The 13,056-nt window shown below is 38.6% G+C and overlaps 1 protein-coding gene across 5 annotated transcripts in view; it reads left to right on the top strand.

Annotated features, from left to right (window-relative positions):
• szt2 (SZT2 subunit of KICSTOR complex) overlaps positions 1-13,056 on the top strand; it is a 152,215-nt gene that overhangs the window by 132,912 nt on the left and 6,247 nt on the right. For 3 of the 5 annotated variants that reach the window (XM_037535139.1, XM_037535137.1, XM_037535136.1), the window contains 5 exons: positions 2,300-2,362; positions 7,372-7,585; positions 9,930-10,113; positions 11,242-11,364; positions 12,294-12,849. In XM_037535139.1, coding sequence (XP_037391036.1) covers positions 2,300-2,362; positions 7,372-7,585; positions 9,930-10,113; positions 11,242-11,364; positions 12,294-12,849 — 1,140 coding nt within the window. The remainder of the gene's footprint in view (positions 1-2,299; positions 2,363-7,371; positions 7,586-9,929; positions 10,114-11,241; positions 11,365-12,293; positions 12,850-13,056) is intronic. The other 2 variants (XM_037535140.1, XM_037535138.1) reach the window with 1 other exon arrangement.

The following is a 13,056-nucleotide window of genomic DNA, read 5'->3' as shown; positions in this document are numbered from 1 at the left end:
TGTAAATAAACTTAATTATGGTGGTTATAGAGATGGTGTTGTCTTCAAAGTTAGGACAGTATTTAAGAAATTTTGTCTAGTTGTGATGCTTCTTTAATAATGTTTTTTTATCTAAAGTTTCGACATGATTACAAACTTAAGAACTGTTTTCCTGTGACTTCTGTCCTAAATTTAGTTTCTGTGTTATGGTTCCAAAAAGAGCTTCTGTTTGTCTGTTTCTGTATATACATATGTATGTATGTATATGTGTGTGTGTGTGTGTGTGTGTGTGTTTCCGTTACACGCCAGGACAGCAGTAAGACTAGTCATTCAGTTTGAACTTAACATCTGAGCATGTCATCACAAAAAAATGGCTGCTGTGCTTCTGCCTGTGAGAACATGTCGCCTCATTGTAGACTGAAGTATGTGACTGTCTGTGTTTGAGTGTGTTTCAGCGTCTGACCACAATATTTAGTCACTGATATGAAGTTACATAAGGATTTCCATTAATATTTGCTGATATAGTTTAACCTTCAAAAAGTAAATATGACTGGAATCGTTTTAATGTAAAAGTACTTTACGGATTGTTACAATTGTCAGTTGTCAGCTGTGAATAATGTGAAATATAATCGTTTGTTCTCAGACATTTCTTAAACTCAAGTGCCAAGTCTATAAAAACAGGGCGTTTTGCATCGCTTGCTGTGTGCAGTAAGTTATTACCTACGTTAGCTGCCAAAGTAACCATCCAAACACATGACTTACTCTTAGGAAATAAGTTTTGTTTTTTGATAACATTTGTTTTATACAGAGTTAAGAAGCAGGCCTTGCTTGCAAGTTTGTTTATTTACTTTTATAAAATACTTTGATCAACACCGTAGTTGGTTGCTTTGTGTTAGCTGATTCAATGTGAGGAAGTGAGAGAGGGAGTTAATATTGACTGAGACTTGGTGACAAAATGGTTTGGTTGTAAAAAAAAAAAAAAGAGAGAGAGAGAGAAGCAGAGAGAAAGTAGCACCCTTTAAATTGAATAGGCTAAAATATCTCACGCACTTTATTAATTGTTCAGTGGTAGCTATAATCTTATGCAGTTCAGCTTTCATTTGCAAGTGTTGTTGACATTTTTTAGGTCACCTTAGGAAAAGTAAAATGTGGATATACTCAAAAATGCTTAATGTCAGGTCCTGTATAATCTTAAATGCTATAATTGCAATAATAAAATCCTAAATAATGCAAATATTTTGTCATGATTGCAGAGCTTCTCAAGTTTAAGCCGTTGTGTAGGTGTCTGTTAATTAGCTCTAATTATCTTTTTCATCATGTATAGTACTGTGCAAAAGCACATTGTTGAAATGATCTTCATCTTTTTCTTTGGAAAAAGTGCAAATTTTGCATGGAAAAGCTCAATATATCAAAAAATCAATACACATAAACATAAATACAGTAAATAAAGTAACAAGAACTTCTTGTTTTTGTGCGAAAGACAAAGTTTGGTTTCAGATGTTTCTTGGATGTTCCCAGTCTTTGCATGGAAAAACAACTGATTTAACATACTGTAACATAAGCACTGATTAACCAAACCAGGTATTGGATAATGACTGCAACTAATATTGGACTGTCTTTAAGGACAGGTTTGGAAATGATTAAACAAACATACTGACAACTGTAAAATCGCTGCCTGTCAGTATTATTTATATTTATTCTAATGTTATTGTATTTTCTGAGCAAATAAATGCGTATTGATAAATAGCTTATTTATTCAGATTTTCTCAGCTACCTTAAAGCTTTTTTTCAGGATACTATATTTTCAAACATTGTTCTTTGCGTTATAAAATGTTATCACCATGCTGAAGTTGGATTCAGATGCATTTTAGGTTTTTTGTTATTTCCACCATGATCGTAATTTGTATAGACATGTACCAGTCCAGCCTGTATTGCAGTAATGGAACCATGGGACCTCAATATTGGCCAGTATTATCGGTCTGCCAGTATAGTGATTGGGCCTTACTATGTTTGTTCTCATATAATGAAAATGACCTTTTACCTATTCTGCACTGTTTCATTCTGTCTCTCTGCACATCTGTTTGTCTTTGGGTACATGCTCTTTTTTATTGAGTGTTTATGCGCAGTGTGTGTGTGTGTGTGTGTGTGTGTAAGTGAGTGTGTGTTTGTGTGTGTAAGTGAGTGTGTGTGTGTGTGTGTGTGTTTGTGTGTGGGTGTGTGTGTGTGTGTGTGTGGGTGTGTTTGTGTGTGGGTGTGGGTGTGTGTGTTTGTTTGTTTCCATGTGTGTGTCCAGTCCCATCTGATCCTCTCTCTCCATCAGGACCCTCTCCTCTTGCGGCCTCGCAGTAAGCCGTATCCCCCTGAGGCCTCCTCAGACTCCGCGGTATGTCCCCTAATCCTCAGGGGTGGGCTCAGGCTTGCCTCCCACCAATTAGGCTTCAGTCTTTTTTCCCCCTCCTCATAATGATTGGCACTTTCCTTCTGCCTGCAGCCCTGCCCCTTTTGCGAATCCCTTTTGTGAATTTTTGAGATGGCTTTAGAATGAGAGAGCTTCCTTTCTTTTTTTCTGTAATTTTATGTTTGTCTGTTGCACGTCTCTCGGACAAAACTTTCTCTCGTTCTGCCCAAGGTTTCAGTGGTGATGCAAGCTGGGATACAGGGAACTGAGAGGGCTCTGCATTTCTGCAAACTCAGATAAACAAATGAAGCATCTTAGCCGCACTTTTCATATACTTTTCCTTGGTGATGTGGATTACACCGCGGCTTGTAATAAATCCTGCTTCGTCTTGATTTGCATCTTGTAATATTTTTCCTACACTCTTGAAAAGGTACTTAAATGGTTCTTTGGACAAATGCCATATACAACAGAGGTCTTGAATCCAGTTTTCAGTCCTGGATGTAGTAATCAGTTAACTGACAGTTGGCTGAACTACTGATGTCACTTCAGCCACAGATTGTCATACCAGTGATTACACAGTCCATAACTAGAAACTGGATTCATGGTCCAGATTTAAAGATCTCTGAAAAAGTGATGAATCACTCTTGATTCCCTAAAAAATCTTAAACTGGAGGGTTCTTCATTGAACTGTTTTTGTAAATGCAATTTCCAAGTGAATGATTTAAAGCTTAAAGATGCTCCATAGTATACAGATTGTATACTGGTTGTCCCATCCATGTTCTGCCCACAAATGTGCTTTTTCATTGCTATTTTTCTCAGGTTAGATAAGCTTCACAGAACATTGGCTAAACTTCCATTCAACCTAATCTGAAGCACGCAACTCAGTTTTTGTCAAAACACCTACACTCGGTAGCATAGAATTTTAATATCTTTTAGTCATATATTTTAATATCTTTTTAATATCTTATTCTACTATCGATTAGATCAGATATTTTTAACTAATTAAAATAAATAAAACACTTTTCCTCGGTTAAGTAGGACTCTTTATTTTGAGCTGCTAGGGAGCAATGAGGGGTGAAGGAAGGGAGGTGTGAGGCTGCCCTGCTGTGAAAACACTTCACACCTCTCCACAAAAACGGCTGTGCTGAGATTAAATGGACTGCAACTTTCTTCATGCCAAATAAATTGTGTCACAGTATAAACACATTTAAGCACTTTTAGAAATGTTGATGAAAATCGTTCAAAATGGCAGTTTAACTGCAGCACAGGTGAAAATAGTGTTTTTTGTGGCTACTGTGAAAGGAGGTTAATGTAAAGACTGAGTCATGTAACCAAACTAAACCAATGCTATAGCAGACATATATGTATTGAGTGCTATGTTTTTTCATTAGGTTGGGATTTTTACCAGCATTGTTACCAGTGTTCTTGTCAAACCTTACAGTAGTTGCTACAAAGGAACACATTATGGGTGGAATATGAAATAAAGGTACATCCATGACAAAAACCATTTAGGAACCTTTCCTCCTTTGAGAGTAATAGTAGTGTTTCATGTATAAGGCGTAGCAGAAAGAGTTTAAAAGGCATTTTCCTTTCAGCCTTTTAGAGGAAGGTTAAGAAGTATTGGGAAGTCAGAAGTCAGGAGAATATCATGATAATGGTACTGATAAAGTGTAAGAGACAAAAATGTTCTACAAATGAATGAATCTGTTGTCAAAGTAGTTCACTGATGCGTGTTGGAAAAGACATTGTCAGGTTGCAATTTTTGTAGGTCTCTTTTTCCTTTTCCTCATTGTGTACTTCTTTTGTACACAATGTTCTTTTCGTTTTTTGTAACAAGCAAATTGTCTGACTTTTTTTTTTTCTTTTCATTTTTGAGGCATCAGTACCTGATAAATTAGTGTGCAGGTTCCTTTTGTTTTAAAATGTTTAGGAAATAGTTTGTTGGATAGCACATCTATTCAGTACATTTATTAGGCACAGTATGAACTTTTTTACTTTGTAAGTGATGAAAGTTGCATACATTCACTTCATGGGCTTTTTCCCTCCTGAATTGAGCCTTTGTGCTGGCAATTTTCCGTGATGCATTATTCTTTGCCTAATGCAAGGTGTTGAAAATTTGTTATACCTGGGTACTGAATTTTATTTCAAAGTGAGTGAAACCAAATCACCTCAGGGCAGTAGAGCTTCCACACCTGGTCACAGCACAAGAAACAAGATAGAGAGGGCAGGGAGCTTCAAACTGCTGCAGTTAGTTCTGCGCCTGAAATCTGTCTTTGGTCGAGTGGAAATGTGCTTTTTGTGTGGTTTAGAAACATCCATCATATGAATAGATAAGGAAGTTTGCTTTAATTAGGCTCCAGGTGTTTTGAGGGAATGGCAAAGGTGCTGAAAGTTTAACAGGTTAGCCTGTCTTGGCATGAAACAAGCTGGGTTACATGCTCTGTGATTAGCTTCAAAAGCTTATGAACTCATGCTGCCTCTCATGTGATGGAAGAGAAAAAAGGGACAAATTTCGTCTTTCATTAGCATGTCATTTGAAGTCTTGTTAGAAAAGGGACCACCGCTGAATTTAGTTGGGTTTTTTGCTTTTTCATGCACACAAACTTAAAAAAAAAAAAAAGTTAATGAAAGGTTTAACCATGGAGGTCATTTTCGTTAACACAATGGCTGTGGCTATGGTGAATGTACTGCCCTTTCTTCCATTCATGACTCTTTGATTTGATAAGACCTATTTGCATTTTTCCAGGGTAATGGTCAGGATGAAAGCAGCAGCGGAAATAACGTTTAGCGCCCCCTCCCCATTCTATTGTGCTATAATTACTCCTTGTTCTTGCCTCTCTGCAATCATTTGCATTTGCCATTAATGCTTTTGTAAGCCAGCCTCTGATTTTGGATCTAATTAAATAAGGTGCAATTATTAAGTTGATTGATATCACAGATGCTTACAAAAGAGTTTGCAAGAGGCAAAGATGGTTGAGCAGTTAGCGCTGAAAAAGAACTGTGTTGGTTCTCAGGTCATCCAATGAGCTGTAGGTTGATACTAAATTGAATTTGTACAGCTAGAATACAAACTCTGCAGGAGACTCTTTGAAAGACTAAATGAGTGGTGCTGGAGTATCCATGCCCTACATATTTTAGCATTTATCCTGCTCCAACACCCCACTTCAACTCAAGAAGGGCTTGTTAATTAGCTAATTAGTCAGATCAGGTGTGTTAGAGTAGGGAAAATACCAAAAATAAGAAGTGTGCTAGGACTAGGGTTGGGAACCGCTTGACTACAAAAACAACATGATACAAAGGCTGGTGTGGTGCTGTGTATTAGATATAATACCAGATAATGTAATGACTCACATTAAGACTCACTCAGTCATCAGTGATGTCGCCTTACAGGGAAAATGTTGTCATTTATTTAAAAACAAAAACACTTTATTATGCTCTGCAATATTCATCTGACATGCATGGTAATTTTGCAAGCTTGTAATACATTACAGGAAGTAGGGTCCCACCACAACTTTGGGTTAAAGAGAGAAAAAGGCAGAAAATGAAATAAAGATTGAATAAGTCTACAATGAGTTACAAATAATCTCAATAGAAATGAAAATAAGAAATGCTAATTAAAACAGCCGTTTCTTTCCTTTGCTCATCTGGTCAGCACACATACATTCAGTTTGTGGGTCAGAAGATGGACAGTGAAACACCTAAACATGGTTGTCTGTATCTGTTCAAGCCCTTCTTAAATGCGGCCTCTAACCTAAATGCTTTTAAGCATTTACGGACTTAATGAAGATCTTCAGTGGGAATCATAAATATTAGATTAGTCAAAGGATAGTAATTTGGCATCACACTTGTCACTGCCACCATATTGTTGACATACTACTAGTCAATGCGGCGATGACAGCAGCACTTTTAGAGCCACCAGTTTAGAGCCACATACACTGTTAGTTAATGAAGCATCTTGGTAGGTAAATTATAGCTGTAAAGTATTTTGAGGTTCATCGTTGTATTGACATCAGCAACAAAAACAAAATGCTGTAAGGTCGTATTGCATCCTGGCTGTCTGATGTTCTGACAGGACATTGGCTGCAAAGCTGAACCAGTAAAGGAGAAGCAATCACCCTATGCTGAGGTTTGCTCTCATCATTTTGTCAGAGGTTGGAGTGAAGGAGAAGTTGGGTGAAGGACGAGTTCAGTAGTTTTGCCCTTTTCGAGTCTTGAGAATTGTGCACGATTTATAATTGACACTGATTACTGACTGACTTATGCAGTCTAACTATTCATGTCTAGATCTTGTATGCTTTAATTAAACAAGGAAAGGCAGAACACTAGCAGGACTCCCATAACTTAAGCTAACACTGATTAACCCCATCAAACATGGATACTTGACTGTTACTCACTGCGATCACAGTGAAGTTCAGTGGTTTAAATGATGGTACAAACGACAGAATATTGCTGACCCTTCCACAGACTAAATAATTATATGATTATGTACTTTTAATTCCTGCAATTTGTCTACTGATGCAGTATTTACATGGTAATTATAGCTGTCCAGATACATTATTATGGGCGGTAATGCATAATCGAGATAACTTATGATTTTGTTTGGATCAACACCTCTGATTAAAGGGATTTTTTCTTGCTATTTTTATTTAGAAGCCATAGCTGACATTGACTGCTTATACACATAGTGCTGAATATGGCCATGGGACGCTTTTTCTGGGTCTGTGATGGCAAAAAAAGAGGAAACTGAGAAGGCGTAATGGTTTGATTAGTCAATTAATTGAATAGTGGCTGATAGATGATTCAATTAAATGATAATTGTTAGTTCCAGGGTATGTATATTTTTCTTGTCACCCTGTTCTTAAAGCTTGATTTCTGTCTTTGGGGTTTTCTTTGGATTGTGCCTACTGGTCCTGGTCCGGGTGAATTCTAGCGCAGGTAGACGTGTGTGAGGCTGTGTCTGAATGAGTTTGTGTGTATTTCTGCTTGCCCCACAGCTCTCGATGCTGTTCACGGAAGAGTGTGATAAAGTGCGGGACTTGATGCACGTGCACTCCTTCAGCTATGACTTTCACCTGCGTGTCGTGCACCAGTACCTGTTGGGCTGTCATATGACCCTGCGGCAGGGCTACCAGCTCACCAGCTTCCTGGAGGACTTCATTTCCCATCATCCTGACATCCCTAAGTTTGGCCGTAACCACGTCTTCCAAGGTGAGTGCTAGATTTAGGCTATAAATCTCTGACATTACAGTTTAAGATTCTATAGGAAAAGGTTCTACGCATCATACAATTTCTCCTGAGGAACTACAATCCCAGTCCCAGAAAAGTATGTGAAATGGTAATAAAAACAGAAAGCAGTGATTAGGTAATTCCATTTAACCTGGGTTAAAATGAAAATGGTACAAAAACACAATATCTGATGTTTTATCTGATGAACTTCATTGTTTTTTGTATGCAATATACAAAATTTTTGCTTGCAATATGTTCCAAAAAAAGCTGGGATGGGAGCATGTTTACCACTGTGTTACCATTACTTTTAACAACACTTAATAATCATTTGGGACTGATTCAGGATTGAAGGTGAATATTTTTCCGGTAATACAAGTCTTTGGCTGTGTAACCGTACAGGGCCTTTGTTGTCATATTTTGAGCTTCATAAGACAGACATTTTCAATGAGAGACAGTCTAGTACCTGCACTTTCTGTTTACACAGCCATGCTGATGTAAGACATGCAGAATGTGGCTTGGTGTTGTCATTTTGAAATGAACATTGAAGTCCCCGAAAAAGATGGCACTTAAGGCAGCATGTGCTGCTCTAAAATGTGTTCAGGGTTAGCATTGCAGTCATAGATGTGCATGTTACCATCTAATAGACCCCTTCCAGACCCTGGCTTTTAAAGTTTATGCTAGTTACAGTCTGCATGGTCCTTTTTTTTGGCCTGAAGAACACGACAATGGTTATTATCAGAAATAATCTGAAACTTTGACTCGTCAGACCACTGCACAGGTTTCCATTGTCTGTTGTGGCGATAGACAGTGGTGTACTGACAACAGTTTATCAAAATGTTTGCAAGCCCATGTGAAGATATCCATCACAGAAGCATTGCCGATTATCAATTCAGTACCATCTGTAGAACTGAGGGTCGCAGGCATTCATTTCTGATTTTCCTCCTTTTTGTTTACATAATGCGATTTCTCTGAATTCCTTGAATCATTTGATAAAATATAACATACATATATATTTACTGCATTTAGCAGATGCTTTATCATTTTTATAGCTACCTACAGCTTAATCCTCCTTTTTTTCTTTTTAAGGTGAAGTTAGTAGTGTTAGTCTTGACCAAGAACTCTTATTGGTACGTTGTAGGGTGCTTGCCTGAACAGGGGATCTAACCCCAATCTGCAGCGTGGGGGCACTACTATACAGGTCAAAGTAGATTTATAAGTCACTGCTTTCTGTTTTATTTGTGTTTTACCTAACACATTGTACTATCCTACACTTTGTATTTACACACCAATGGAAAACAGACAGTAAAAACTATATAATTCAAATTTTTACATTTGAAAATATACTGAGAATTTTATTTTGGCCAGAAAATCAATGCATACATTATTTCCTTGGTTTTCACACTAGTCTTCAGGGCCTCCCTAGAGCTCTGTGTTTTTGCTTCAGCACGCCTTTACCAGGTATTCAGTGTAGGCTTTCTTTAGGTGTGTTGGGAGCTGCGTCTTGGGGGACCCTGAGGACTGGTTTAAGAACCACAACTTTGACTGTTATTATTATAGATTATAGCAGCTTTTGACATAATAGGGCAGTCTAAGTGTTGGCCCTGTCACCAGTAGATGGCGAGTTCAATCTCAGGTGATGCTATAGTCATCTGTAGCCAGGAGTCCAAAACAGCACAATTGGCCTTGCTCACACTAGGTGGGTAGGATGGTCATACTACTTCCCCCTATCACTCAGCAACATGCAAGCCAATGCAGGCATCTGTTAGCTGACATAACAGAAGTGGTTAGTTTCTCCTTCAAGCATGTTCAGCTGTCCAGTGACATTGCATTAACAGCAGTTCAAAAAGAAGCGGTGGCTGGTATCTTTTTATAGCTTCACCTTGCTTTGTAGGCATCAGTTAGCCCAGTTTTCACATCTCCTAGCAGTTGCTTAGAGGAACCCATCGTTGTTGAGTGTTAGAACAAAGTTTGAAGAGTGAGAGAATGCATGTCTGAAATGATCAGCTTACAGTTCCAAATGACTATTCCTGACCTGTCCTTGTCCTTATAAGTCCTTATAAGTTAAGGCCTAGCGAGTTAAGTTACAGCTACGATGTCATAATTACTATTTCTTCAATTTCAGAAGTTAATAAAATGTAAAGAAGCTGTGAAATAACATTTGCAGAACAAATGTTTTTAAAAATAGTTCAGTGCAGAGGTTGTGTTAACTTAAAAAATCAACAAAATATGTCATTTGTAGTTTGGCCTAGGGTGTCTAAACTACAACTGTATAATGTGTGTGTGTGTGTGTGTGTGTGTGTGTGTGTGTGTGTGTGTGTGTGTGTAGGGAGTTTCTCTATTTCAACTGGAATGATAACTGCTCACCAGCTGTATAATTACATCACTGATCATGCTGGTACATACGGCATGAAGCCTCTCCGCATGTCGAAGGCTGCAGTGACCACTGACACCAAGAAGGGGGCGCCCAGCACAGACCTGCATGAGTATGCATTAGTGGCACTGTGGAACAGGTAAGACTATTTCTCAGCTTATTAAAGCAGTGTGGTGACCATTAGACATGGGACAGTATGAAATTTCCTATGGTGAAATGACAGTTTTTGGTGTTACTGCAATATTGGTAATATACTGAAAATATTTAGAAGTGAATTTCACCACAGATATTATACTGATAGATACACCAAATCTATTTAGATGAATTTGAAATGAACTGCAGCATTGCTATGGTTTACTGTTCATGGCTGGGTTTCCCGGAAGAATTCAGTACAAAGGTGGTTTTTAAATGGTGCATTGCACTGAACACTCTCTCTACCAGTTAATGCACTAAAACTACTGTTTTGGGGATTTTGAGATCTCTTTGGGAAATTTGTAATTGCACGCAATGTGTGGAAAAACGTTTTGTATCACTGGTGCTTTGGACCGCTTCCCCAAAATGAATGAATCTGCTGATTGCAAGCGCATTAAGTGTTCAAGAGAACACAGTCAAAACAATGTCTTTTGGTGATCTGAGGATGTAAGTAAATAATAGACTGTTTTCATTACAGCCTCTGAATGATTATTTCAGGCTTTACGCAGTGACTCACAGTATATCATTAAAACCATACCAATCCCTCATGACAGTACACTTTGTTTGTGGTACAGTGCAGTTTTATGTAGAAATAGAGATAAGTAGAGACTCATTGTCAACAAATTTGTTTCAGAGCTAGGCTCCTGTATCTGTTTTCTTTCCTTTCTCAGATGACCTCATTTGTTTTCAGGGGCTGAGGTGGGCTCATTTGCTGGAAAATAGAGCTTATATTAAAGTAAAGGGTCAGCGTCTTTTTCATCTCTGTTATTATTAGAACCTGGTCAAAATGGACTGAAACCTTAGTTGGAATATAACTAAAACAACAGACTTACCTTTTTACTCTAAATGTAGTTGATCAGCCAAGATGTCTAGAAAGCAAGCAGTTTGATTAGGAGTTTTATTAGCGCCTGTGCAAACCTAAGAAGTAAACTTCATTCATTAAACATGTTTGGGCAGATGGTCTTTTTTGTTCTTCACTGATAAAATGCACTATTAGTCCCATTTTTCAGTATATGTTTTGCTTTTTCTTGTTCATTCTTCTTCCTGTGAATGAACGTGCATTGTGTTCTTTCAGCTCTGGCACATATAAGGACCTGGAGGGACTGCGTCACCATGATGACTTTGACGTGTCTCTGCTGGTGTGTCACAATGCAGCTCCGTTTGAGGAGCAGTCTGAGGGGGAGAGACACCTGCTGAGGTACACATACCAAATGGAAGGATTAGAGAGAACAAAGACAAGAGAGTGCTGTGCTAATCTGCTTGTTACAAGTTTTTTATGTGTAATTAATGAATGGCAGTGATTTTGAAGGAACTCAACCTTTCCGTATTTCTATAAAAAGTGACCCTATAATATCACAGCAGGGTCCTAATTCTTTCTGTCATGCTCATACTTACATTTCAACCCCTTAAACTTAGTAACAAAAACCCAGCCATTTAGCTGCTGGCTCCTTATGTAACCCCTGAAGTTTGATTTGTTTGGTAATTGTAAGTGAATTAAGTGATGTGTCCATATTACCGCAAGTCAAATGGGCAACATAGAACAAGATAGCATGAAATAGAAAAACTTAAACAGAGTGCAGCCATCCTAGTATTTTTACAGGCTTTTTTTGTGTATTTGGAGCTGGTTTTATTTTACCTGGGGAAATACTGTAATTAACATAACAGACAAGTTCCATGATTTTAATCCAGTATGAATCTGCAGTGTGTGTCATTTTTACAGTCTGACAGTAATAGTTGTGGAGCAATTTTAATCAAGAATGAATTTGCAGTTTATGCATTTGTGTAGTTTATACAGTCTTACAGTAATTATTTTGGAGTGACTTGAATACAGAATTAATAGTTGATCTGTTCCGATCTATATTGCTCCAATTGAAACAACTGAACCTGTAAACGCAGCCATACAGTGTGTTGTTATTGTTATTGAATGTTGTGTGGCATAATGCTAACGTGTATATCCGAGCTATGACCTTTCAGTCTGGGCTGTCTCGGGGCATTTGTGAAATTAATACATATACTAGAACCAATTTAAATTGCACAACCTCCTCTGGTAAAAAATAATGCTGTTCCAGTAGTACTTTATATGAACGGCAGTGATTTTTGTCTTCTTTCTCATTTGTGTGTGCACAGGTTACATTACTACGTGATTATGACCAGCCAAAGAGAGCTGTTCCCCCGGCTGACAGCAGACATGCGGCGCTTCAAGAAGCTCCCTCAGATTTACCGCGACCCCTCTGAACACTCTCGTGATCTCAGTGGGCGTGTCCCTCTTGAGCGGGCAGAGCAAGGCAGCACTGGAGGCCAGGAGCCTGAAACTGATCTATGGGAGGAAACGACCAATTCAACACCGACACCCATGACTAGCCCAGAGCCTGAAGCTGTGGAGGCCAACCTACTTGGAGCTCAGGCTGGACTAGCAGAAGGCTTGGACTCCTCAGGCCTTTTTTACTCATCCCCTCTCTTCCCCCTACTGAACTCTGAGGTAAATTCAGCACGCAGACAGATTCAGAGCAGTGTGGAGCAGGCCATGGGCCACTGTCGTCGGGACAATCTATGGAGGCGGCTCTTCCATGGTGAGCATCTCGCCCTGGACAAGCTCAAACTTAGCAAGCTGACCTTTGCTGAACTGGAGGAGCTGCTGAATGCTGTGCAGAGCCGATCTGTTGGAGAGATTGACCCTCAGCTGGTATGATCACAAAATTAATAGATTACAGTGAGTTTGTTAAGTGCATGCCTTGAACCTATATTTATTGTGAGCAACACCATATAGGTGTACCTTCAGCCATCCAATAGTGGGAAGAGACCACAATAGCACCACAATTGACCAGAAACTTGAGTAGTGGACCACAGTCAGGAAAAAATATCTAATGCTGCTACATACAGTCCACTTAAA

The sequence above is a fragment of the Pygocentrus nattereri genome, chromosome 26, assembly GCF_015220715.1.
Source record: "Pygocentrus nattereri isolate fPygNat1 chromosome 26, fPygNat1.pri, whole genome shotgun sequence".
In the NCBI taxonomy this organism is placed as follows: Eukaryota; Metazoa; Chordata; class Actinopteri; order Characiformes; family Serrasalmidae; genus Pygocentrus; species Pygocentrus nattereri.
The sequence above is the reverse complement of the archived record's forward strand: the minus strand, read 5'-3'. Positions and strand labels throughout refer to the sequence as shown.